The 27,146-nt window shown below is 41.7% G+C and overlaps 2 protein-coding genes across 3 annotated transcripts in view; one reads left to right on the forward strand and one right to left on the reverse strand.

Moving 5' to 3' along the window:
• The first annotated feature begins 1,781 nt into the window (after nt 1-1,781).
• Nucleotides 1,782-25,597, forward strand: ZNF695 (zinc finger protein 695). Of its 2 annotated transcripts, none has more exons than XM_054481872.2 (4): nt 1,782-1,937; nt 14,478-14,604; nt 15,112-15,204; nt 20,495-25,597. In XM_054481872.2, exons 1-4 carry the CDS (start codon nt 1,935-1,937, stop codon nt 21,781-21,783), a joined length of 1,512 nt encoding a protein of 503 aa, XP_054337847.1. In that variant the 5' UTR covers nt 1,782-1,934; the 3' UTR covers nt 21,784-25,597. The 2 variants fall into 2 exon arrangements, with proteins under 2 accessions (XP_054337847.1, XP_054337826.1); XM_054481851.2 differs by having other exon boundaries at nt 1,816-1,937; nt 14,478-14,640.
• The window catches only part of LOC129014676 (serine/arginine repetitive matrix protein 1-like), a 65,746-nt gene continuing 48,567 nt past the window's right edge, over nt 9,968-27,146 (reverse strand). Inside the window, exon 5 of the mRNA XM_054452301.1 lies at nt 9,968-11,074. The gene's annotated coding sequence lies outside the window, so the exon portion shown is untranslated. The remainder of the gene's footprint in view (nt 11,075-27,146) is intronic.

The raw sequence follows: 27,146 nt of genomic DNA on the forward strand, positions 1-27,146 counted from the left end.
TGGGAGGCCGAGGTGGGCGGATCACCTGAGGTCAGGAGTTCAAGACCAGCTTGGCCAACATGGTGAAACCCCATCTCTACTAAAAATACAAAAATTAGCCGGGCGTGGTGGTGCGTGCCTACAATCCCAGTTACTCGGGAGGCTGAGGCAGGAGAATCGCTTGAGCCCGGGAGGCGGACGTTGCAATGAGCCAAGATCGCACCATTGCACTCCAGCCTGGGGGACAAGAGGGAGACTTCTTCCCAAAAAAAAAAAAAAAAAAAAAGAAAAGAAAAAAGATCTTAGTTACCACTGGGGTGGTAGATAAGGGAGGGAGATAGTAGTTCTTGGGACATGAGTGATGCTGGTTCTATTTCTTGGTTACACAACTGTATTCACTTTGTAATAACTCACAGAGATTTACGTGAATGCTTTGTAGTTTTTTGTATGTGTGTCGTATATCAAAAAAATTATTATATATTTTTACATAAATCCTAACTTAGAATCTCAGAATAACAGTAGTGTTTTATTTTGTTTGAAGTGAGACACACTCACCCATGACACCATCAAATGGCTTGAATATTCTGAGCTATTTATTCATGTTGTAACCCTTGGGTAACTCCCTAGGTCTTTTCAGTTTTACTCCAATTTGGAAAGTGAAAGGGTTTCAGTTGGGGGGGGGGGGTGCAACTTTTTTCTGGCCAAGTCCTCTCCCCACAATGATGTTCACCAAGGCCAGGACAGCTAGTACAGTGCCCTGTGCATAGCAGGGCAGATGTAGAACTGGGCTGAATCAGAAACAAAATTAGTGGTAACCTCTGGTTCAAGGTAAGAGATGCATTAACTGTGCATGAATTCCATATGTGTTGTGAGGGTTTGCCCCATGGCCAGTCCAGGATTTAGGTCTTAGAAAAAAGCTTTGCCTTGTTAAAAACCAAAGAATGCCTTCAAGACATACTCAGCTGTTTGGCTAAGTTTCTGCAGGAGGAAATGTCTTCACAACCGATCTTTTTTTCTTTTGAGACGGAATTTTGCTTTTATTATCCAAGCTGGAGTGCAATGGCACGATCTCGGCTCACTGTAACCTCCGCTTCCCGGGCTCGCGCGATTCTCCTGCCTCAGCCTCCCGAGTAGCTGGGATTACAGGCGATCGCCACCACTCCGGGCAAATTTTTTTTTTTTTTTTTTTTTTTTTTTTTTTTTTTTTTTTAGCAGAGACGGGGTTTCGCCATGTTGGCCAGGCTGGTCTCAAACTCTTGGCCTCATGTGATCCTCCCTCCTCAGCCTCCCCAAGTGCTGGGATCACAGGCGTAAGCCACCGTGACCCGCCAGATCCTAGAAAATTTTAAATGACACACGTGGCTCACCTTTTATTTACATTGCACATTGCTGCCTGAGAGGATTGCCTCACTTTCCACAGCTTAGGCTGCCTGGTCAAAAGACCAGAGGCCAGGAAGGTTATGAAACCGGAAACTTTAAAATATTTATCATTTATTGTTTCTATTTGTGAAATATGTGTGTGTGTGTGTGTGTGTGTGTGTGTATAAAACTTATAAATGGATATAATCTTATATACAAGGTTAAATGCGATTATCCCCCAGGCAGGTGGGTCCAGGTCGCAGTGCGGTGAGAACTGTCGCCTCAAAAGGGCTGCACCCAAAAACCTGTCACTGTTGTTTCATTCGGACCAGTGTCTGATCGCACCTCCTGTCACTCAAGACCTGAGGGGGTGGGGTATGGAGCTCCATCCAATCAGCGGCGCTAGCCTGAGAACTGTCCAATCAGGCGTGCAGCCAGAGAGGAAGGGGCGGCCTTGGGGAATCTGGCGGGGCCTTTGTCTCCTTGAGGCGGGCGGGGTGCTGGGTTCCCGTCTGCTGCCTCTCGGAGAGTCCCGGGTGGCCTGCAGGTACTGCGAGATTTATAGGGAGGGCGCTGGGACCCCCAAAAGCTGGGAAATGGTGAGTGTGCGGAGCAGGGTGTCCCGAGAAGGGAGAGGGGGTGGTTGGAATCGGTCGGAATTGGCTGGAATCAGCGCTGGCGGCCCCGGGCCTCCCGGCGGTCGGCTCCGAAGTGTGCGGCCCGAGTCCCGCTGGCGCAGCTCGGCCCTCAGTGCGGTCCCGCGCAGGTGGGGGCCGAGCCGGCAGCGGGATCCCGGCCGCTGGGTGACTGTCCGGTCTCTGCCTGGTGATTTCGGCACGGCCCAGAGCCCTCCCGGGGCAGCCCAGCGCCTGCAGCGCCGCGTCTCCCCTGGATTGTGCTGTGATGACGGAGGGGTTGTCGGGAGAGTCCCGACTCCCGTGAAAGGTTCCTGAGTGGGAGGAGCTGTGGTCTGTGGGTTCGTTTCTCCCCTTTTTTTTTTTTTTTTTTTTTTTTTGAGACGGAGTCTCGCCGTATCGCCAGGCTGGAGTTCAGTGGCTCGATCTCGGCTCACCGCAACCTCTGCCTACCGGGTTCAAGCGATTCTCCTGCCTCAGCCTCCCAAGTAGCTGGAATTACAGGCGCCCGCCACCAAGCCCAGCTAATTTTTGTATTTTTATTAGAGAGGGAGGATTTCACTATGTTGGTCTCGATCTGTTGGCCTCGTGATCCGCCCACCTCGGCCTTCCGAAGTGCTGGGATTACAGGCGTGAGCCACCGCGCCCGGTATCCTTTCTCCTCTTAAAAAAATAAATTGAAGCACCTTTAAAATGTTAAGGAGTTTATTCCAGCAAACAGTGATTTATGAATCTGGAAGCCCCTAGCCCTGGTTTGGGGCTAAACTTGAAGGGAAGGTCTTCATAAGGGGCACGAGGAAGCAACCACGTTTAATAATTGATCGGTTGCGATTATGCAGTCACCTTATTTGGACTGTCGAGGTTGAAATTTCCTGATTATGTAATAAGAGATTTATTAGCATTTAGTGGTTGGTTAAGCCTACGTTTTGTTTTTCTCCAAGTTTGCAATTTACAAGAAATTCATCTAAGTTAGCTAGGATTCCTTAGATAGAATCCCAGGACATCAAAGCCACTCAGTCTAATTGCCTGCCATTTAATTATTCTAACACTCCACAGGGGAACTGGTTTTCCCAGCATTTTTCAAATGTATGGCAAGCAGGATCTCAAATCCAGGACTCTGTTCCCCCAGCCTAACTGTTTTAGGGCCTGAAGGAAATCTTGTTTCCAATTCCTTTTCTACATTCCCAAATGCTAACTTCGTCTCTCCAAACACAACATGATCAACTATTTGTTCTTTTTTTTTTTTGAGACGAAGTCTCACTCTGTTGCGCAATGCTAAGCTGAAGTGCAGTGGCACAATCTCGGCTCACTGTAACCTCCACCTCCCAGGTTCAAGCGATTCTCCTGCGTCAGCCTCCTGAGTAGCTGGGAATACAGGCAGGCGCCACCATGCCTGGCTAATTTTTGTATTTTTAGTAGAGATGGGGTTTCAGTATGTTGGCCAGGCTGGTCTCGAACTCATGACCTCGTGATCCACCAGCCTCGGCCTCCCAAAGTGCTGGGATTACAGGCATGAGCCACCGCGCCTGGCCTATTTGTCCTTTATTTGCTTTTCAAACAGATGCAAGATTTTAACGGTTCTTTTTTGTTTTTTTCACAGTGCAGTGAATGGGCTTTTTTTTTTTTTTTTTTGAGACGGAGTCTTACTCTGTCACCCAGGCTGAAGTGCAATGGTGCAATCTTGGCTCACAGCAACCTCTGCCTCCCAGGTTCAAGCGATACTCCTGTCTCAAACTCCTGAGTAGCTGGGACCACAGGCGCGTGCCACCACGCCTGGCTGATTTTTGGTATTTTTTGTAGAGACGGGGTTTCATCGTGTTAGCCAGGATGGTCTCGATCTCCTGACCTTGTGATCCTCCCGCCTCAGCCTCCCAAAGTGCTGAGATTACAGGCTTGAGCCACCGTGCCCAGCCATGAGTGGCTTTTTAAAAAATATTTTCTTTCTGTTCTGAACATTTCACATGAGAAGAAAGCAGAGAATAATCACTTGACACTCTGCTGTAAAATCTTTGCTCAGCCAGTGTCCTGGACAGTTTCCTTGATGTTTTCTGTTCATAGTTTGAGGTCTTAGATTTAAGTCTTTAATCCATTTTGATTTGATTTTTTGTATATACCTAGAGGCGGGGGCCAAATTTTTTTGTGGTTGTTTTTTATCGTTTTTTTTTTTTTTTTTTGAGACAGTCTCACTCTGTCGTCCCCTGGGCTCAGGCTATTCTCGTGCCTCAGCCTCCTGAGTAAACTGGGACCACAGGCACACGCCACCACAGCTAGCTAACTTTCGTATTTTAATAGAGACAGGGTTTCACTATGTTGGCCAGGCTGGTCTCGAACTCCTGGCCTCAGGTGACCCTGCTGCCTTGGCCTCCCACAGTGCTGAGATTACATGCGGGAGCCACCACACCTGGCCAAGGGGTCAAGTTTTATTCTTCTGCATATGAATATCCAGTTTTCCCAGCACAATTTATTGAGAGACTGTTGTTTCCCCCAAAGTATGTTCTTGGCGCGTCTGTCACAAATTAATTTGCTGTAGATGTGTGGATTTTTTTTTTGGTTCTTTATTCTGTTCCATTGAGCTATGTGTCTTGTTTTATGCTAGTACCATGCTGTTTTTGTTGCTATAGCTCTGTAATATACTCTGAAGTCAAGTAGAGTAATTCTTCCAGTTTTTTCCTTTTTGCTGAGGATGGCTTTGGCTATTCTTAGTCTTTTGTGGTTCCAAAAAAATTTTAGGCTTAGTTTTTCTATTTCTTTGAAGAATGTCATTGGTATTTTGGTAGGTATTACACAGAGTTTATAGATTGCTTTGGGGAGTTACGGACATTTTAACAGTACTGAGTCTTCCAATCCATGAACACAGAATATATTTCTGTTATTTTGTGTGCTCTTTGGTTTCTTTGATCAATGGTTTATAGTTTCTATTGTTGAAATCTTTCACTTCTTTGGTTAAGTTTATTCCTAGGTATTTTATTTGTTGCTATTGTAAGTGGGATTACTTTCTTCATTTCTTTTTCAGATTGTTTGCTGTTGGCATATAAAAATGCTACTGATTATTGTATGTTAGTATTGTATCCTACCACTTTACCAAATTTGCTTTTCAGTTTGAATAGTTTTTCGGTAGAGTCTTTAGGTTTTTCCAAGTGGAATATCATAACATTTGCAAACAAGGATAATTTGACTTCTTCCTTTCGAATTTGGAGAGCTTTATTTTGTTCTCTTGTCTGTTCTAGTTAGGACTTCCAGTACTAAGTTGAGTAACTGGTGAAAGTTGGCATCCTTTTCTTGTTTCACATCTTAGAGGTATAGCTGTCAGTTTTTCCTCCTTCAGTATACTAGCTGTGGGTCTGTCATATATGATTTTACTCTGTATGCTCCTTTTATACTCAGTTTTTCGAGGGTTTTTTTTTTAAATCATTGAGGGATGTTGAATTTTATGAAATTCTTTTTCGGCGTCAGTTGAAATGATCCTATGGTTTTTCTCCTTCATTCTGTTAATATGATGTGTTACATGGATTGATTTACACATGTTGAACCATCCTTGCATCCCTGGGATAAATCCCACTTGGTCATCATGAGTGATCTTTTTTGTTGTTGTTCTTTTTGAGACAGAGTCTCACTCTGTTGCCCAGGCTGGAGTGCAGTGGTGCAATCTCAGCTCACTGCAACCTCCGCCCTCCGGGTTCAGTGATTCTCTTGCCTCAGCCTCCCGAGTAGCTGGGATTACAGGTGCCTGCCACCACACCTGGCTAATTTTTGTATTTTAGTAGAGACAGGGTTTCACCATGTTGGCCAGGCTGGTCTCAAACTCCTAACCTCAGGTGATCCGCCCGCCTTGGCCTCCTAAAGTGCTGGGATTACAGGCATGAGCCACTTGCCCGGCCCTAAGAAAAAATTTTAACTCTCATTCAAATACTAAGAATTTATGAGTACACATTTTTAGAAATATAGTTCTAATGGAACAGTGTTTCAGTGTGGAACATAACGTATTTACCAACATCTAAATATATTTTGTTTTTCTGAAATAAAAAGCCCAAAGTATGTATGATGAACTCATATTTAGTAACTAAATGTCTTAGCATTACATCTTATTTGGAAATGATCTGGATATTTAATGAATATCCATCACTGAATTTAGTTTACCAAAACTATAAAGATAGAGAAACTTTTTCCCCTATAATTTATTTACAATTTATTTATTTTTTCTTTTCCAACGTTTATTTTAGATTTAGGGAGTATGTGTGCAGGTTTGTTATACTGGCAAATTTTGTTTCATGGTCGTTTGGTGCACAAATTATTTATTTCATTACGCAGATAATGAGCATAATATCCAACAGGTAGTTTCTACTCTTGCCTTCCTTCTACTCTAAAGTCGGCCCTAGTGTCTTTTGTTCCCTCTTTGTGTCCACGTTTACTCAATATTTAGCTTGCACATATAAGAGAGAACATACAGTATTTGGTTCTCTGTTCTGTATTAATTAAATTATCCAGCAGCATTCATGTTGCTGCAAAGAACATGATTTTGTGTTTGTTATGGCTGCATAGCATTCCCTGGTGTTCATGTATGTCATTTTATTTATTTAGTCCATTGTTGATGGGCAGGTAGGTTGATTCCATGTCTTTGCTATTGTGAAAAGGCTACAGTGAACATACACATGCATGTATCTTTACTGGAGAACGATTTATACTCCTTTGGGTATATACCGTGTAAATGGGATTGCTGGGTCGAATGGCAGCCCTGTTTTAAGTTCTTTCAGAAATCTCCAAAATGCTTTCAACAGTGGCTAATTTAAATTTTCACCAGCAGTGTATAGGCATTCCTTTGTTTGTGCAACCTCACCAGCATCTGTTATTTTTTGACTTTCTAATTATAACCATTTTGAATGGTGTAATAGAGCATCATTGTGGTTTTGTGCTGCATTTCTCTGATGATTAGTGATGTCGAACATTTTTCCATATGCTTGTTGGCCACGTGCATATCTTCTTTTGAGAAATGTCCCTTCATGTCCTTTGCCGCCCTCTCCTTTTTTTTTTTTTGAGACAGAGTCTCACTCTTTTACCCAGGCTGGAGTGCAGTGACGCGATCTCAGCTCACCGCAACCTCCGCCCCCCTGGGTTCAAGGGATTTTCCTGCTTCAGCCTCCCGAGCTGGGATCACAGGCATGCGCCACCATACCTGGCTAATTTCTGTATTTTTAGTTGAGATGGGGTTTCGCCATATTGGCCATGCTGGTCTCGAACTCCTGACCTCAGGTGATCTGCCTGTCTCGGCCTCCCAAAGTGCTGGGATTACAGGCGGGAGTCACCACGCCCGGCCTTGGTTGTTTCTTTTCTTCTGCTAGCTTTGAGGTTGGTATACTCTTGGTTTTCTAGTTCATCTAGGTCTGACCTTAGGTTGTTAGTATGAGATTTTTCTAACTTTTTGAACTGGGCGTTTAGCACTATAAACTTTTCTCTTAACATTGCTTTAGCTCTGTCGAAGAGATTCTGGGATGCTGTATCTTTTTATTTCAAATAATTTCTTCATTTCTGCCTTAATTTCATTATTTACCCAGTCACTCAGAAGCAGTTTATTTAATTTCCTTGTAACTGTATGGTTTTCAGAGATAGTCTTGATATTGAGTTCTGTTTTTATTTAGCTGTGGTCTGAGAGTGTGGTTGGTGTGATAAGTTTTTTTTTAATTTATTGGTAATTGTTTTATGACCAAGCATGTGGTTGATTCGAGAATATATGGCATGTGCAGATGAGAAGAATGGGCATTCTGTTGTTGAATAGAGTGTTCTGTAGATGTGTATTACGTCCATTTGTTCAGGTGTTGAGTTCAGGTCCTTATCTTTGTTAGTTTTCTGCTTTGATGATCTAATACTGTCAGTGGAATGTTAAAGTCTTGTACTAATATTGTATGATTATCTGTGTCTGTTCATAGGTCTCTAAGAAATAGTTTTATGAATCTGGGTGCTTCAATGTTAGTTGCATATATATTTAGAATAGTTAAGTTTTCTGATTTTGTTGAACCTTTTATCACTATGCAATGCCCTTCTTTGACTTTTTTGTTTCTTTCCTTTTTTTTTTTTTGAGATGAAGTCTTGCTCTGTTGCCCAGGCTGGAGTGCAGTGGCACGATCTCGGCTCACTGCAACCTCAGCCTCCTGGGTTCAAGTGATTCTCATGCCTCAGCCTCCCGAGTAGCTGGGATTACAGGCGCCCACCGTGCCTAGCTAATTTTTTGTAGTTTTAGTAGAGACGGGGTTTCACAGTGTTGGCCAGGCTGGTCTCAAACTCCTGACCTCAAGTGATCTGCCTGCCTTGACCTCCCAAAGTGCTGGGATTATAGGTGTGAGCCACCACGCCTGGCTCCTTTTCTTTCTTTCTTTCTTTCTTTTTTTTTTTTTTATAAACAGAGACAGGGTCTTGCTATATTGCCCAGGCTGGTCTTGAAATCCTAGGTTCAAGTGAGTCTCCCACTTCAGCCTCCTAAAGTGCTGATTACAGGCATTAGCCTCTGCTCCTGGCCTGTCTTTTTTCATTGTTGTTGGTTTAAAGTCTGTTTTGCCTGAAATAAGAATAGTTCGTTTTTCTTTTCTGATTGCTCGATAGATTTTTCTCCTGGTTACTTTTAGCCTATGGGTATCACTGTATGTGACATGGGTTTCTGGAAGACCATAGAGTTGGGTCTTCTTTCTTTATGCAACTTGCACTCTGCTTTTTAAGTGGGGCATTCAGCCTGTTTACCAAGTTAATACTGATATGTGGTGTTTTTGGTAGAAACAGGGTCTCACTATTTTGCCTAGGCTGGCCTTGAACTCCTGGGCTCAAGCAGTTCTCATGCCTCATCCTCCCAAAGTGCTGGAGTTGATATGTGTGAGCCACCATGCCTGGCCGTGATATGTGCGGATTTGATCCTGTCGTTGGGTTGTTAGCTAGTTGCTAGGCAGACTTGTTTGTGTGGTTGCTTTATAGTGTAAGTGGTCTTTGCACTTAAGTGTGTTTTTTTTTTGGTGGCCAGAAATGGTCTTTTGTTTCCATATTTATTTAGCATTCTCTTAAAACCTCTGATAAGGCAAGACTGGTGGTTATGAATTCCCGTAGCATTTGCTTGTCTGGAGAGAAACATCTCCTTCACTTACAAAGCTTTGATTGGCTACATATGAAATTCTTGTTTGAAATTTGTTTTCTTTAAGCCATTTCTCATTTGCCTTGAGAATACTCTCGTCCCTAATCCTAATGTAACATCATATACATTTCTGTTGAATTAGGACAGAATGCAACAATTCTGAGAGAATTCAGAGAGAAGTTCTGTTTAGAAATAACTCCAAGAACAGTTTTTATATTTTCACATTGAAAATCAGTCAGACTTACTTCAGCCTCAAAGAGTGTGTTTATGTAAAATTGAATGAGCGATGGTAGACAGCTGCACATTTTTTAAAATTTTTAATTAATTAATTAATTAATTTTAAGGATGCTGAGTATAGGCTACCTGTCTCCTCTGGGAGAGGAGTGCACACGCCTGGGATGTTCCTGGGTATTGTCATCCTGTTCTGCTATCAAACATTACAGTGTGTTCTGCCTTTTACTGTCTTGCCTCAGGGATGTTCACATAGCCCCACTATCTGTCAGGAACTGGGGATAACAGACCCCGGTTGATGGACTGCCCCTGGTGGTGGGGTTGGGGACATGGGTTTCATTGCATATCATGTTGGCTTCTGAGCCTTTCTCCAGCTTGCAATCCTTGCTGTCTCACTTGGCAAACAGAGGCTGGGCAGTCAGCGCAGCACATTCCACCCGTAGATGGTGTGCAGTAAACCTTTTTGCTAACCGGGTGCATGCAGATCGTGGCCTCTCTCCAGAGCAGGATGAACTATTGGGTCTGCAGAGAGCTGCCCTCCTCCTCCTCCACCACAGGCTTGCTGTGATGCACTCAGGATCCAATTCCAGCCTCTTGGGAGGGCTTTCTATGCAGTGTGATTGTTACTCCTTTTTGTTGTTTTGTTTTTGTTGTTGTAGTTTCTATTGCTGCTGTGACATCTGGCTACAATGTTCCTCCATATACCTGCCCCCAGGGAAATCACAAAAGAATGGCATGAAAAGAATGTGAGGGTATTCAAGGGTATGCTAGAGTGGAGTGTATGGTAGATGCACCTGTGTATGGCAGACACACCTGACAGCAATAGCTAAACGTAAGCCTCCCTTGAGAATGAGCCTGTATGGCAGATGTAGCTGACAGCAATGGGGGGGTTGCTGGGTGGAGGTTGCCAGGTGGAGGGTGTTAAGTGAAAATGCTATATAAACTGCTTGCTTTTTGCAAGCAGTTGTGGTTCTCCTTGCGTGTTTTTGTGAGTGGTAATGGTTCTTCTGTCCATTCCACCACCACTGGACCATCCCTGTATATCAGTCCCCCTCAATAAAGCCTATGTCTCATTTTTTGGCTCCAGGTCTCTTCTTTGGCCTGTTGGACAAGATGCCATTCCTATTGGAGTCCATAGGGGTCCAGCTTGATAAGGGCCAGCAGAGAATGCCATGTTTCAGGATGCTGATTTGTGGCCTTCACTTTGGACCACAAATATTTGTGTTGTGATCACAGCGCTGAGTGTAAGGGACTCTGTGCTGTGCCTGCTTTCTCTAGCTGAGTGCTACCATAACGGGTCTAGGAGAGGCAGCATCAGCATGCAAGAAGCCAATTTGTAGACCTCTTCTAAACCTCTGCAATCACATTACTTAGAGGAGGGCCTGGAATACCAAATTATTTATCTGTACATTGAGACTCGAGAGGCAATACTTAGCTAAGTGGCTCTCACCCCAGGCTTCAATTAGGATGACATGGCCAGTTTAAAGAAATACTGTCACCTCTGTGCTTCCATCCCTGATTGTGTCTATTGGTCTGGGTGGGAGCATCTATATTGTTTTAATTAAGTGTTCCAGATGATTCTAAGTGAGGCCAGGGCCATGCATGAGGGCTCCTAGATACATTCATGGGAGTTGAGTTCAGCCTTTGCTCCTAAGAAAGGTCACAGGGCCCGTCTGCTTGGCTTTGGTAGAGGTGGGTCAGTGTGGCCCATATTCCTGTTGCTGCAGCGGAAATTGCTGGAGTCTTTGGCGGGCAAGGGCACCTGAAAACAAAGAAACACACATTTTGATCTTTATGTAGGAGCTCATTGTTCCTCTTTCCTGTGATAAAAGGATAGGGAAGGGTGTACTTTTTATGAACCTCTAGGATTTTTCTCTCTGTGGATGTGTGGTGGTAGAAGGTGAAAGGGTTGTGCCGACCCTTTTGAAGGCATGCTTACAGGATGCAGGTGTGATTTGTCCAGAGAATCTCACCTGAGAGTGAGTCCCAGAAATGGAGGAGGAAGCCGAAGAAATGGCTGGTTCTCAGGAGAATGTATCCTGGTTCAGGGACTGTGTCCACTTCTTTTTTCTGGAATGTCATGTGTTTAGAACCCACACATATGTCTCTACTTCTGATGTTCCTGCCTAATATGTTTGTTTCAGTTACTCCCCCAAACCTTTTATTCTTGTGATAGTCAACGAGCTCTGTAAACTCTTTCTCCCCTATATTCCAGAGCCTTCTTTCCATTCCGTCCATCCAGGCTTCTCACATGCCTTGACCACATCTCACCATGAGTGTATGAGCTGCACTATTCTAAATGTTTCCTTAGTGACAGATCAACATGGGAAGCTGTGGACACCCAAAGTTTCTACTGGGGGTAGGGTCAGGAACTCAGGTATTGGTAAGGAAGGGGAACGTGGGCTGTGTGGGGTCCATCTGGATGCTCCCTCAGCTCTAGGCAGAGCAAGACTAGGAAAATGCATGTTCAGCCGGGCGCGGTGGCTCATGCCTGTAATCCAGCACTTTGGGAGGCTGAGGTGGGTGGATCACAAGGTCAGGAGATCGAGACCATCCTGGCTAACACAGTGAAACCCCGTCTCTACTAAAAATACAAAAACTAGCCGGGCGTGGCAGCGTGTGCCTGTAGTCGCAGCTGCTGGAGAGGCGGAGGCAGGAGAATGGCATGAACCTGGGAGGCGGAGCTTGCAGTGAGCCAAGATCACTCCACTGCACTCCAGCCTGGGCGATAGAGCGAGACTCCGTCTCAAAAAAAAAAAAAAAAAAGAAAAGAAAAGAAAATGCATGTTCAAAGAGGATGGCATCAGTGACCAAGAATGGCTCAGAAAGTTATGAACAAAAGAATAATTGGAAAAGACTTACTTTCTAGGCTGCTAAAGACAGACTGTTTACATTATTAGAGATTACAAGACCTGAACCTGGGAGAGATCTGGAGCTTGAACTTTGCATAAAGCTGATTTTTTTTAATGACTACAATCAGATTGTAAATTTTTTTCCTTTTTTTTCTTTTGAGACGGAGTCTCGCTCTGTCGCCCAGGCTGGAGTGCGGTGGCGCGATCTCGGCTCACTGCAAGCTCCTCCTCCCGGGTTCACCCCATTCTCCTGCCTCAGCCTCCCGAGTAGCTGGGACTACAGGCGCCTGCCACCGAGCCCGGCTAATTTTTTTTGTATTTTTTTGGTAGAGACGGGGTTTCACCGTGTTAGGCAGGATGCTCTCGATCTCCTGATGGTCTCCATCTCCTGACCTCGTGATCCGCCCGCCTCGGCCTCCCAAAGTGCTGGGATTGCAGGCATGAGCCACTGGCCGATTGTAATTTAACTAATGTAACTTTTCACATAATTGTTATGTAATTTTTTCAGTAATTTACTGGGCAATAATTTATTTATTTATATTCAGTAATAATTTATCGGCCAAGAAAGCAGCAGTGATGTTGTGCCTTTTGTGTGTATTAGCACACGATGCCAATTTTCCTATTGTAATTTATCTTAATTATATTCACTTGAATAAGATGCTGTCGGCCAGAATTTTCCACCATAGGGTTAATTATTTTTCTTTTTGTTATTAATAAGTTCTTTGGGGAGATTTACTGACTGATGTACATAAAATAATCACAATCGGGAAGCTCCTTTTTCTCTTTAGATTCTCTTTGCATACAGCTTTCTTTAGAAAATGAAGGCTCTCATGTTTGTTTACTGGTCAAATCAGCTGGGATGAACGTAGGCTCTGCCATTTACTGGATGTTTGACAAAATATTCTTCTTGAGCCAGAAGCATTGGCGTCGCTGGCTAGCTTGTTAGAAAGTCAGAAATTTAGGCTTCATCCCAGATCTCCTGAATCCAAATCTACACTTAAAAAAAAATTTTTTTTTTGTGATGGGTTTCACTCTGTCACCCAGGCTGGAGTGCAGTGGCGTGACCTGAGCTCACTGCAGCCTCTGCCACGTAGGCTCAGGAAATCCTCCCGTCTCAGCCTCCCAGATCGCAGGGACCACTGGCATGGGCCATCGTGGCTGTCTAATTTTTGTATTTTTTGTAGAGATGAGGTTTTGCCATGTTGCTCAGGCCGATCTCAAACTCTGGAACTCAAGTGATCCACCCACCTCGGCCTCTCAAAGTGCTGGGAATAGAGACATGAGCCACCATGCATGCATTTTATTTGTTTATTTATGTATTTATTTTTTGAAATGAAGTTTTGCTCTTGTTGCCCAAGCTGGAGTACAATGGCGCGATCTTGGCTCACTGCAATCTCCACCTCAGCGATTCTCCTGCCTCAGCCTCCCAAGTAGCTGGGATTACAGGCACCCACCACCATGCCCAGCTAATCTTTTGTATTTTTAGTAGAGATGGGGTTTCACCATGTTGGCCAGGCTGGTCTTGAACTCCTGACTTTCAGGTGATCCACCCACCTCAGCCTCCCAAAGTGCTGGGATTACAGGTGTGAGCCACTGCGCCCGGCCCGCACCTGCATTTTAACAAGATTTCTACTTCATTGACATACTTGTTAAAATTTGAGAAGTACCTTCCAACTCACCCTGACTTCTCCATATGAGAACAATACACAACTTATCCTGTATGATGTGAATATATCGATGCTTGAGTTGATGCCCTTAATTTTATACTATATTATGCACAAAAGTAGAGTTTCTACACTGGTTTTGTGGATCTTAAGCCATCTTCTTTCCTCAGAGTTAGAGAATACATTAGAGTATATATATTTTATTTATTTATTTATTTATTTATTTTGAGACAGAGTCTCGCTCTGTCACCCAGGCTGTAGTGCAGTGGTGTGATCTCGGCTCACTGCAACCTGGCTTCAAGCAACTCTCCTGCCTCAGCCTCCCAAGTAGCTGGGACTACTTGGCATGTGCCACCACGCCTGGCTAATTTTTGTATTTTTAGCAGAGATGGGGTTTCACCGTGTTGGCCAGGCTGGTCTTGAACTCCTGACCTGGTGATCCGCCCACCTCGGCCTCCCAAAGTGTTGGGATTACAGGTGTGAGCCACTGCGCCTGGCCTAGAGTATATTTCTGTGTTAAAAATTATCTTATTTGATAATTCTAGTCGCTCATATAAGTCAGAGCCAGTTCTCTTCACTCTCTCTCCTTGCTTGGAGTCAAACTAAGAACTCTGCCATGGCCACTTGGTAAATACCTTTTCTTTTTCAGGGACTATTGGCATTCAGGGATGTGGCTCTAGAATTCTCTGCAGAGGAGTGGGAATGCCTGGACCTTGCTCAGCGGAGTTTGTATAGGGATGTGATGTTGGAGAACTACAGAAACCTGTTCTCCCTTGGTGAGGATAACTTCAATATGCAATTCCTATTTCACAGTAAGGATTTCATCTTCTTCCTTTGTAGAATGTTTTCTGGGAGTTTCTGATTTGCATGAATGAGTTTCACATCACTGCTTTCAAGAAAACCTTGGGAATTTCTTGGTGTAGAAAACAAAACTTTCAAGATGTTTTGCCTTGACATCACCCTTTCTATTCAGCTGATGTGTATCCTTGCTCTAGATTGGTGGTAATTCTAGAAATTCAGTAGTATAAAATATTGTTGCCTACACTTCAAAATCCAGTTTCCACCACCAATTTTTGATCCAGTTATTATAGTTCTTGGTAGCAGAGCTAAGGACTCACAAATTTAAAATACTTCCTAAATATATTAAAGGTTCTGTCAGAAAACAGTATTTTGGAGTTAATTTTCTAGGCTCTAATGTGATGTTTTCTCTTCTCTACTGAGCACAGTAAAAGGTGATTAAAGAATCCCCACAAGAATCATGCACCTTTTTTCTAATAAAACAGGTCTTGCTATGTCTAAGCCAGAACTGATCATCTGTCTGGAGGCAAGGAAAGAGCCCTGGAATGTGAACACAGAGAAGACAGCTAAACACTCAGGTAGGTGGGGGTGAATGAAGCAAACATAGGTCATAGGTAAGGGGTCCGAGGATCAAGGAAGAAGCCAGACTTTAAAATGTGGTTTGGGAAGCTCTACTCCCATGGAAATTGGCTTCTGAGAAGCCTGGGTTTCTTTCTCTTGCTCCCACATAGGGGCATCTTCTATCTCATGCTGTTAAATTGTCTAAGGACTGTACTTCCCTTCAGTGATTTTCCTTCAAGTTTACAGTGAGCGTCACAATCATCTTCATAGTTTATAGGGGACTGCATGATCTGACTGCTCTTGCATTGCTTTTGGGACATGGGACTGTCTGCGTATTTTTGAGGAACTCTATGCTAATATATATATATATATATATATATATATATATTTGTTTTCTTGAGACGGAGTCTTGTTCTGTCGCCCAGGCTGGAGTGCAGTGGCACAATCTCGGCTCACTGCAAGCCCCACCTCCTGGGTTCAAGCGATTCCCCTGCCTCAGCCTCCCAAGTAGCTGGGATTATAGGCACGTGCCACTATGCCTGGCTAATTTTTGTATTTTTAGTAGCGACGCGGTTTCACTGTGTTGACCAGGCTGGTCTTGAACATCTGACCTCGTGATCTGCCCACCTTGGCCTCCCAAAGGGCTAGGATTACTGGCGTGAGCTACTGCGCCCGGCTGTTTTCTTAATTACAGAGGTTTTCACATGTTTCCTCTTAAGAGGCTGTAATCACTTGTTATATCTGTTGCCCATCTCTGGTACTGCAGTTTCTCATCTGCTATAACAACCATTTATTATTGGTCTCAACAGAACCAACCTGTCGGTCAAAGTATACCATCATTCCATTCAGTACTCCGTGTCATAGGAGACAGAAACCAGTCTTCTTCAAGCCCCCAAAAGTATGGACACATGTGCCACTATTTTCTTTATTTTCTGAGGGAGAAGTCAGAAGTTTACTCCTAAGGGCACCTACCTTATTGGAAAAAAGGAAGGGCTGTGGTGGGTAAATGGAACAAACTTTACTTGCATTCTGTGGGACTCATGGCATTGTGCTCACCTGCAAATCTTCATTGATTTTCAGAGTTTTCAGAAAGGCTTTTAAAAAAATTTAAAAACATTTGTGGGTACATAGTGTATATATTTATGAGGTACATAAGATATTTTGATACAGGCATGCAATGCAAAATAAGCATATCAGGGAAAATGGGGTATCCATTCCCTCAAGCATTTTTTTTTAACTTACAGACAAATTATACTCTTTATTTTAAAATGTACAACTGAAATTATTTTTGACTATAGTCACCCTGTTGTGCTATTAAATAGTAGGTCTTTTTCATTCTTTTTAAGTAATTTCTTGCACACATTAACCATCCCCACCTCCCCCACCCACTCACCCACTACCCTTTCCAGCCTCTCGTAACCATTCTTCTACTCTCTATCTCCATGAGTTAATTGTTTGGACTTTTAGATTCCACAAATAAGTGAGAGCATGTAATGTTTGTCTTTCTGTGCCTGGCTTATTTTACTTAACGTGGTGACCTTCAGTTCCATCTATGTTGTTGCAAATGACAGGATCTCATCCTTTCTTAAGGCTGAATAGTACTCCATTGTCTAGAAGTAGTACATTTTCTTTTTTTTTTCTGAGACAGAGTCTCGCTCTGTGGCCCAGGCTGGAGTGCAGTGGCGCGATCTCGGCTCACTGCAAGCTCCGCCTCCCGGGTTGACGCTGTTCTCCTGCCTCAGCCTCCCGAGTAGCTGTGACTGCAGGCGCCGCCACCACGCCCAGCTACACGTTGTTAGCCAGGATGGTCTCAATCTTTTGACCTCGTGATCTGCCCACCTCGGCCTCCCAAAGTGCTGGGATTACAGTTGTGAGCCACTGCGCCCGGCCTATACGTAGTACATTATCTTTATCCATTTGCCCATTGATGGATACTTAGGTTGCTTCCAAAGTCTGGCTATTGTGAGTAGTGCTGGAACAAACATAGGGGTGCAGATATCTTTGATATACCGATTTCCTTTCTTTGGCCTATACATCTGCAGTGGGATTGCTGGATCATATGGTACCTCTATTTTTAGTGTTTTGAGAAACCTCCAAACTGTTCTTCATAGTGGTAGTACTAATTTAAATCCCCACAGTGTACAGGGTTTCTTTTTCTTTCCATCCTCACCAGCATTTGTTGTTGCCTGGCTTTTGGATATAAGTGATTTTAACTGGGGTGAGGTGATATCTCATTGTAGTTTTGATTTGCATTTCCCTGATGATCAGTGATGTTGAGAACCTTTTCATATGCCTGTTTGCTATTTGTGTCTTGTTTTGAGAAATGTTTGTTCACATCTCCTGACCATTTTCTGGCTGGGATTATTAGATTTTTTTCCTGTAGAGTTGTTTGAGCTCCTTATCACTTCTGGTTGTTAATCTCTTGTCAAATGAGTAGTTTTCAAGTATTTTCTCCCATTCTCTGGGTTGTCTGATCACTTTGTTGATTGTATTCTTTGCTGTGCAGAAGCTTTTTAACTTGATATGTTCCCATTTGTCCATTTTTTTTGGTTGTCTGTGTTTGTGGGGTATTGCTCCAGAAATTTTTGCTTAGACTAATGTCTTAGAGGTTTTTCTCAATTTTGTTTAACTTTTCAAAAAACTAATTTTTTGTTTCATTGATCTTTTGAATTGTTTTAAAGTTTTAATTTCATTTATTTCTGCTCCGATCTTCATTATTTTTCTTTTGCTAATTTTGGGTTTTGTTTGTGCTTGCTTTTCTAGTTCTGTAAGATGCATTGTTGGATTGTTTAGTTGAAGTTTTCCCTCTTTTTTGATGTAGGCACTTATAACTATAAACTTCCCTGTTCGTACTGCTTTTGTTGTATCCTATAGGTTTTGGTATATTTTGTTTCTGTTATCATTCATCTCAAGAAATTTTAAATTTCCTCCTGAATTTCTTTTAATTCACTAGTCATTCAGGAGCATATTGTTTAATTTCCATTTATTTGTATAGTTTTCAAAATTCCTCTTTTCATTCTAGTTTTATTCCATTGCGGTCAGAGAAAATGCTTGGTATTATTTCCATTTTTTGAATGTTTTAAGACTTGTTTTGTGACCTAACATTTGGTCTGTCCTTGAGAATGATCCATGTGCTGAGGAAAATAATATGTATTCTGCAGCTGTTGTATGAAACGTTCTGCAAATATCTATTAGATCCATTTGGCATATAGTGCAGATAAGTGCGATGTTTCTTTATTGATTTTGTTTCTAGTAGATTTGTCCAGTGCTGCAAGTGAGGTCCTGAAGTATATAGCTGTTACTGTATTGGGGCCTCTCTTTAAAAGTTCTAGTAATATTTGCCTTATATATCTGGGTGCTCTGGTGTTAGATAAATATATATTTACAATTGTTATATTCTCTTGCTGATTTTACTCTTCTATCATTATTTAATGACCTTTGTCTCTTCTTATACTTTTGGTCTTGAAATCTGTTTCGACTGATACAAGTATAGTGACTCCTGCTCTTTTGTTTATTTCTTTTTCATGGAATATCTTTTTCCATTCTTTTATTTTCAGACTTTGTGTATTTTTATAGCTAAAGTGTCTTTCTTTCTCTCTGTCTTTCTCTTTCTTTCTTTTCTTTTTCCTTCCTTTCCTTTCCTTTCTTTCCTTTTTCTTTCTTTCCTTTTCCTCTCTTCCTCCCTCCCTCCTTCGCCTTCCCCTTTTCCTTCCTTCCCTCCTTCCCTCCTTCACTCTTTCTTCTCTCTCTCTTTCTCCCTTCCCTTCCCTTTCCCCTCGTTCATCTCTCTCTTCCTTTCCTTTCCTTTCCCCTTTCCCCTTTCCCCTTGCCCTTTCCTCTTTCTCCCTTTCTCCCTTTCTCCCTTTCAAGATGGGGTCTCACTCTGTCTCCCAGGCTGAAGTGCAGTGGCGCAATCTTGGCTCACTGCAACCTCTGCCTCCCAGGCTCCAGCAATCCTCCCACCTCAGCCTCTCAGGTAGCTGGGACCACAGCCCAGCTAATTTTGTATTTCTGGTAGAGATGGGTTTCACCATGTTGCCTAAGCTGGTCTTAAACTCCTAAGCTCAAGCGGTCTGCTCATCTTGGCCTCCCAAAGAGCTTGGATTACAGGTGTGAGCCATTGCACCTGGCCTCAAGTGTGTTTCTTAAAGGCAGCAGGTCAGTGGGTCTTGTGTTTTCATCCATTCAGCCAGTCTATTTCTTTTGAACAGATAATTTACTCCATTTACATTCAATGTTGTTATTGGTAAGTAAGGCTTAATCCTGCCATTTTGTTATTTGTTTACTGGTTGTTTAGTGGTCTTCTTCTTTCTTTCCTGTCTGTGTTCCTTTAGTGAAGGTGATTTTCTCTGGTGATATGATTTAGTTTCCTGGTTTTCATTTTTTTGTGTATCCATTGTATGTTTTTTGATTTGATGTATTTTAACGTGATAAGAACCTAACACTCTTTGCATAAAAAAGAAAGTGAAAAGAAAACTAATAAAAACTCTACGCCTTAGCTTAGTACTCCTGATTTTTAACTTTTTGCTGTTTCTTATTGTACTATGTTTTGAAAACTTGTTGTAGTTGTCATTTTTGATTTGTTCATCATTTAATTTTTTTTTTTTCCGACAAAGTTTCACCCTTGTTGCCCAGGCTGGAGTGCAGTGGCACAATCTTGGCTCACCACAACCTCCACCTCCTGGGTTCAAGCGATTCTCCTGCCTCAGCCTCCCAAGTAGTTAGGATTACAGGCATGCGCCACCATGCCCGATTAATGTCGTATTTTTAGTAGAGGCGGGATTTCTCTATGTTGGTCAGGCTGATCTTGAACTCCCGGCCTCAGGTGATCTGCCTAATTAATGTTCTTTTCTGATTGAGGTACTCCTTTTATCATTTCTCGTAGGACAGGTCTGGTGTTGATGAAATACCTCAGCTTTTGTTTGGCCATCCTTATTTCTCTTTATGTTTGAAGGATACTTTTGCTGGATATAATATTCTAAGGTAAAGGTTTTTTTCTTTCAGCACTTTAAGTATGTCATACCACGCTCTCCTGGCCTGTAAGGTTTCCAGTGAAAAGTCTGCGGTGAGGCATACTGGAGCTTCATTGTATGTCATTTCTTTTTTTTCCCCCTTTGGCTGCTTTTAGGATTCTCATAATGGCATTTTGTTTAGTGTATTTTTGTTAGGATTATGACTATGAAGGAATAAGGGCCTGTGGTATTTCATTATGCTATCTTGCTAACATGCTTGTATAATTTTATGCCTTAGATTTGTAAAGGATGTTATCTAGTAGGTAGAATAATTTGTTGTTTTTATTTTTTCCAGCTTTGTCTTCTTATCTTACTGAAGACATTTTGCCAGAGCAGGGCCTGCAAGTTTCATTCCAAAAAGTGATGCTGAGAAGATATGAAAGATGTTGTCTTGAGAAATTACACTTAAGGAATGACTGGGAAATTGTGGGTGAGTGGAAAGGGCAGAAGGCAAGTTATAATGGACTTGACGTATGCTCAGCAACTACTCATAGTAAAAACTTTCAGTGCAATAAATGTGTGAAAGGTTTTAGTAAATTTGCAAATCTAAATAAACGTAAGATAAGCCATACTGGAGAAAAACCATTCAGATGCAAAGAATGTAGCAATGTCTCTTGCATGTCTTTAACAACAACTCAACAGCAGAGAATCCATATTGGAGAGAACCCTTACCAATGTAAAAAATGTGGCAAAGCCTTTAATGAGTGCCCATGCTTTACTGACTGTAAGATAATTCATGTTGGAGAGAAACATTGCAAATGTGAAGAATGTAATAACGTCTTTAAGTCTTGCTCAAGTCTTGCTATTGTTGAGAAAAATCATACTGAAAAGAAAACCTACAGATGTGAAGAATGTGGCAAAGCTTTTAACCTGTGCTCAATTCTTACTAAACATAAGAAAATTCATACTGGAGAGAAACCATACAAATGTGAAGAATGTGGCAAATCCTTTAAGTTGTCCCCATACCTTACTCAACACAAGAGAATTCATAGTGGAGAGAAACCCTACAAGTGTGAAGAATGTGGCAAAGTCTTTAAATTGTTGTCATACCTTACTCAACATAGAAGAATTCATACTGGAGAGAAAACCTTCCAATGTGAAGAATGTGGAAAAGCCTTTAACCAGAGCTCACATCTGACTGAACATAGGAGAATTCATACTGGTGAGAAACCATACAAATGTGAGGAATGTGGCAAAGCTTTTACCTGGTTCTCATACCTTATTCAGCATAAGAGAATTCATACTGGGCAGAAACCCTACAAATGTGAGGAATGTGGAAAAGCTTTTACCTGGTTCTCATACCTTACTCAACATAAGAGAATTCATACTGGAGAGAAACCCTACAAATGTGATGAATGTGGCAAAGCTTTTAACTGGTTTTCATATCTTACTAATCATAAGAGAATTCATACTGGAGAGAAACCCTACAAATGTGAAGAATGTGGCAAAGCCTTCGGCCAGAGCTCACACCTTTCTAAACATAAGACAGTTCATACCAGAGAGAAACCATACAAGTGTGAGGAATGTGGCAAAGACTTTAACCACTGTGCACAACTTGCTGTACATGAGAAAACTCATACCTGAGAAAAACCCTACAAATCTAAACAATATGGCATAGTCTTTAATACCTATTCACAACTTCACAGCAGAATATTTTCATTGAATAAGAGTGTTACAAATGTAATGATTGTCAAAAGGCCATTTACAGACTATAAGCCTTTGAGTGCACTAAAATGTTTAGGCTAAGAACAGTATAAATAGAAAGACCAGTTCAACGCCTCCACTTATATCACAGCTCTTACTGTACACAGAAGAATTTATACTGGAGGGAAACCCTCCAGTAGCTCAAACTGTATTCAACTTCAAAGACTTTGTATTGGAGAGAAACCCTACAAATGTAATAAATGCAGAAACAACATTTGTTCAAAAAATATACCTTAGAAAACACCAGAGTGTTCACACTAAAAACTATTTTACAGATGCAGTAAATGTGAAAAACTATCTAATCAAAAATTACATCAAAACATATCCAAGAATTCATAGTAAAAAGCACTAAGTCACTGACACTTTCAGACATTACTATAAATCTGAGTGTTGGTTATAGAGAATAATCCAGAGTTCAGTTAAAATAAGTAGGAGATTCACCTTTTGGGGAAGTTATAATTACATTTCAAGTATACCTTTTGGTGCCAGGCATGGTGGCTCTTTCCTATAATTGCTGCACTTTTGGATGCCGAGGTGGGGGGATTGCTTGAGCCCAGGAGTTTGGGACCAGTCTGGGCAACCAAACCCAGGAGTTTGGGACTAGTTTGGGACCAGATGGCAAAACCTCATCTCTACAAAAAATAAAGTAAAAGCCAGGCTTGGTGGCACATGCATGTTGTCCCAGCTACTTGGAAGGCTCAGGTGGGAGGATTGCTTGAGCCTGGAGGTTGAGGATGCAGTGAGCTGATATCTTGCAACTTCACTCCCGCCTGGGCAACAGAGCAAGACCCTGTCTCAATAATAATAATAACAACATAATAATAAAGTATACTCTGTGCACTGAAAGAGTTTTAGCTTTTTTGAAAATCACATATTTATGTAATTTTCAAGTCTTAAATCACTTGATACCATGCCTTCATTTCTATTGTCTATGTGAAGGCATGTGGCCTACTGTTGCTACATGAAAGCTGTGCGAGTTTCTTCTATATTCGGGTGGGCGTCATTCATATCCTTTTCTTTGGAAGATTATGGACATTGCATTTTAAGCTTCCTGAAGAAATTTAACCGGAGAGGCTCTTTGTAGTTGTCTTATAACAGGGTTGTAAGTGATTCATGAGATAGGTCTTCAGAGTAATATTCTGCATTATATTTAAGAAAGAAACATTTGAGTTTTACAAGTCAGTGGTTTTTCCTATTGCACATTAAGGTAATAAAATTCAGTGGATTTTGAAATGCTCTTTTTAGACTGTTTGAACTTAATTTGTTTTAGTAAGACAAAATTGTTTTAATGTCTTTGGACCGTTGTATATTAAGCGATGTTTATCCTGCCACCAACGTTAACCTATCTCACCTTAGTTATCATTGTAGGTAAAAAAAAATGGTAACAATACAATAGTGGTAACATGGTGGAATAGTATCTCTAATGATCCCTTCTCCCAGTGGCATTAAACTTCAAATAATTTGAAAAATATTGTTCCCACACATTACACCTTCATTCTGTTTGCTCTTTTTGTAATGACAGTGTCATTATTATGGCTATAATAAAGCCTATGTAGGATTATAATCAAAGACCATATATTTCTGAATCTTGAAGGACTATTCACAAAATTTTATTTACATTTTTCTTTTAACATGTGGTCTTTCTGGCCTGCAAAACATATACATACTTTTAGTTTTGGTTTACATGGAGATAAATATATAAATATATTACTCTAAAGATAAATGTTAGGTGTAAGACAGTTATGAAGCAAGTAATATGTTTGAAGTAAGTGCATACCCGTTTTCAGAATAAGAGAAAAATGTTGGAACCAAACATAATTTCAAAAGTATGGATAATTTATTAGCAAACTAGAAACCTCAAAAATGTTGAAGGCAAATCTGCAAATCTGTTTTCTCTGCTTTGTATTGAATGCATTTCTCTAAAATCTTATTGCACCTTTTTCAGAATTTCCCCATGAAAATCCTGTTTTTACTTTTATGTTGCTCATGCTAGAGCTAACATATAATTTTCTTGTTCCAAAATTCATGAAGAATTTCTTGTGTGATCTTCTCAGGTATTATAATAATGATTTTATGAAACTTATTGGTGCTTAAAAAATAATCTGAAGATGTGAATAATTCCACAGTGAGTGTTTTAATTTTCATTGTACTTAATTAGTACATTTCCATTTTTCCATTATTAGAGAACACTATTCAAGCCAACTTTTTTTTTTGTTATTGTTTGTTTCACTTTTCTTAATTGAGTAATTGAGTTTATTGACCCTATTGGGCAATTTGTTCAGGTAAACACTTTGGAGGCTTTATAAGTCATAGGGTTATTTGACATATAAATGAATTGAAGAAACATAACACAGTGCCAGATGTGTAATAGATGTTCCATAATTAGCAATAAGTATTCCTGTTGGAGTGAATTTGTGGCTCCAGGTAAGAGATTGGAAATACCTGGGATGAACACCTGGCATTGATTCTGCATGTAGAGAAAGGACTTCTGTACCCAGGCTGCACAACTGACTCTCTGAAGAGGAATTCTGCTTTTATTTCCAAATTATCTCTCTTTTTTTTATGGTCTCTTTCTCTTTCTTCTCAACTACTTATGCATTCCAGCTCTCCTCCTTTTTTTTTTTTTTTTAAATCTGTGTTATGGCTACACTTTCTCACTGTTCTCCACACAATATGTCATTTTATATAGTACTTTGTACATTCTAACAGGAAGTTTGGACTTTCTCTTTTTCTTTTTTTTTCTTTTTTTTTTTTTTTTTGGTAGATATGGTCTCACTGTGTCACCCAGGCTGGTGTGCAGTGGTGTAATCTCGGATTACTGCAACCTCTGCCTCCCAGACTCAAGCAATCATCCCACCTCAGCCCCCTGAGTAGCTGGGACTAGAAGTGTGCACCCCCACACCTGGCTAATTCTTTTTTTTAGTAGAGATGAGGTTTTACCATGTTGCCCAGGCTTGTCTTGAGCCCCTAAGCTCTAATGACTGACCTGCTTGGCCTCCTAAAGTGCTGGGATTATAGGTATGAGCCACACCTGGCCTGGAAGTTTGAAATTTTTTAATGTGATGATTTTTGTTTGTTTGTTTTGAGACTGAGTCTCACCCTGTTGCCCAGGGTGGAGTGCAGTGATGCAATGTTGGCTCACTGCAACTTCCACCTCCTGGGTTCAAGCAAGTCTCCTGCCTTGGTCTGCCAAGTAGCTGGGATTACAGGCACGTGCCACCATGCCTGGCTAATTTTTGTATTTTTAGTAAAGACGGGGTTCATCATGTTGTACACGCTGGTCTTGAACTCCTGATCTCAGGTGATCCACCTGCCTCGGCCTCTCAAAGTGCTGGGATTACAGGTATGAGCCACTGTGCCCAGCCAATAAATTGACTTTTAACTGGAGAGTTTGAGGTCATTTATGTGTTACAAAACTGACATTGTGTTCATAGCTTATTGCAGTCTCAACCTCCCAGGCTCAAGTTATCCTCTCATCTTAGTTCCCTGGGTAGCTAGGAGTACAGCCACATGCCACCATGCCCAGCTAATTTTTTTTATTGTTTTGTAGAAATGAAGTCTCACTGTATTTTCCAGGCTGATCTCAAGCTCCTGCGCTCAAGCACCCCACCTACCTCAGCCTCCTAAAGTGCTGGCATTACAGGCATGTGCCACCATGCCTGGCTACAAGCAACACATTCTTTTTTTTTTTTTTTTTTTTTTTTTTAGACAGAGTCTCGCTCGGTCGCCCAGGCTGGAGTGCAGTGGCAGGATCTCGGCTTACTGTAAGCTCCACCTCCTGGGTTCACGCCATTCTCCTGCCTCAGCCTCCCAAGTAGCTGGGACTACAGGGGCCTGCCACCACATCCGGCTAATTTTTTCGTATTTTTAGTAAAGACAGGGTTTCACCATGTTCGCCAGGATGGTCTCGATCTCCTGACCTCGTGATCCATCCGCCTTGGCCTCCCAAAGCGCTGGGATTACAGGCGTGAGCCACCACGCCCGGCCAGAAAATTGTTTTTAAAATAAAAGACACCATTGATAATTGCATCAAATATATGGAATACTTAGGCCTATAGCTGACATAAAATATGTAAGAGTTGTATGGAGAAAATTTTAAAACTTATTTGAGAGATGTTTAAAAGGATATAGAGATCTCCTGACTTCGTGATCCGCCCTCCTCGGCCTCCCAAAGCGCTGGGATTACAGGCGTGATCCCACCACCGGGGGGAGCAACACTCTTAATGGAGGAGAGGGATGCACTGTCCATGGGCTGGAGAATTAAATCGGGCAGTTAGCATTGTTTGTTAAAATATTTTAAAATCCTGACACAAAGTGTGGTGAATGTATAATTAATTAGAATACGTAAAGCTTTAATAATATTGGACTATGTATTGTAAGCACTGTGTAAGTAAACATGTCAGAATTTGGAAATCTCTGAAGAACAAATGTATCTTAGAAATTCTTAAGGAGAGTTAATGATAAGTGCATAATTTTGAATTTAATTTTCTATGAAACACTTATAGCACACCTTATGTTTCCATGCAGAACCTATTTTTGAATGTGTGTGTTGAACAATAATAGAATGACCTCTGTGGATTTAAAATTTGAAATAATCTTTTTTTTTCTTGAGACTAAATTTCACTCTTATTGCCTAGGCTGGAGTGCAATGGCGCGATCTCGGCTCACCACAACCTCTGCCTCCCAGGTTCAAGTGATTTTTCTGCCTCAGCCTCCCAAGTAGCTGGGACTACAGTCATGTGCCACCACGCCAGGCTAATTTTGTATTTTTAGTAGAGTCCGGGTTTCTCCATATTGGTCAGGCTGGTCCCAAGCTCCCACCTCACTTGATCCGCCCACTTCGTCCTCTCAAAGTGCTGAGATTGCAGGCGTTAGCCACTGTGCCCGGCCTGAAATAATCTTTCTTTTAGATTTATTTTTGCAATCTTGGGAACTTTTTAAATTTCTTCCTATATATCATCGGGTGCAGTTGGCAGTCTGTAGTCTTCATTCGTAATCACCTAACTAGCCAACCGCTTGGTCATTCGCTCTAAAGACATCTCAGAGATCATGGTAGCTTTTGGATTAAAACATTTCCTCAGTGATTTTGGGTGCTAAATTGTTTTCTGTGTTTCTACAATAGCCAAATTGGGACCATTAGCACTGTCTGCTTCTTTACTGTTTTCTATACCATCACTATCAGGAACAGCAGCTCCAGGTACCCCAAGCTTAAAGTAAAAGTTCTAAAATACTTCAGTCCTTCC

This window comes from Pongo pygmaeus, chromosome 1 (genome assembly GCF_028885625.2).
Source record: "Pongo pygmaeus isolate AG05252 chromosome 1, NHGRI_mPonPyg2-v2.0_pri, whole genome shotgun sequence".
Taxonomy (NCBI): Eukaryota; Metazoa; Chordata; class Mammalia; order Primates; family Hominidae; genus Pongo; species Pongo pygmaeus.

Excerpts from the sequence above, each read along its gene's own strand:
- ZNF695 (XM_054481851.2), top strand. Across the intron at positions 14,641-15,111 it reads TATGCAATTCCTATTTCACA|GTCTTGCTATGTCTAAGCCA; the intron begins GTAAGGATTTCA and ends CTAATAAAACAG. Across the intron at positions 15,205-20,494 it reads GAAGACAGCTAAACACTCAG|CTTTGTCTTCTTATCTTACT; the intron begins GTAGGTGGGGGT and ends TATTTTTTCCAG.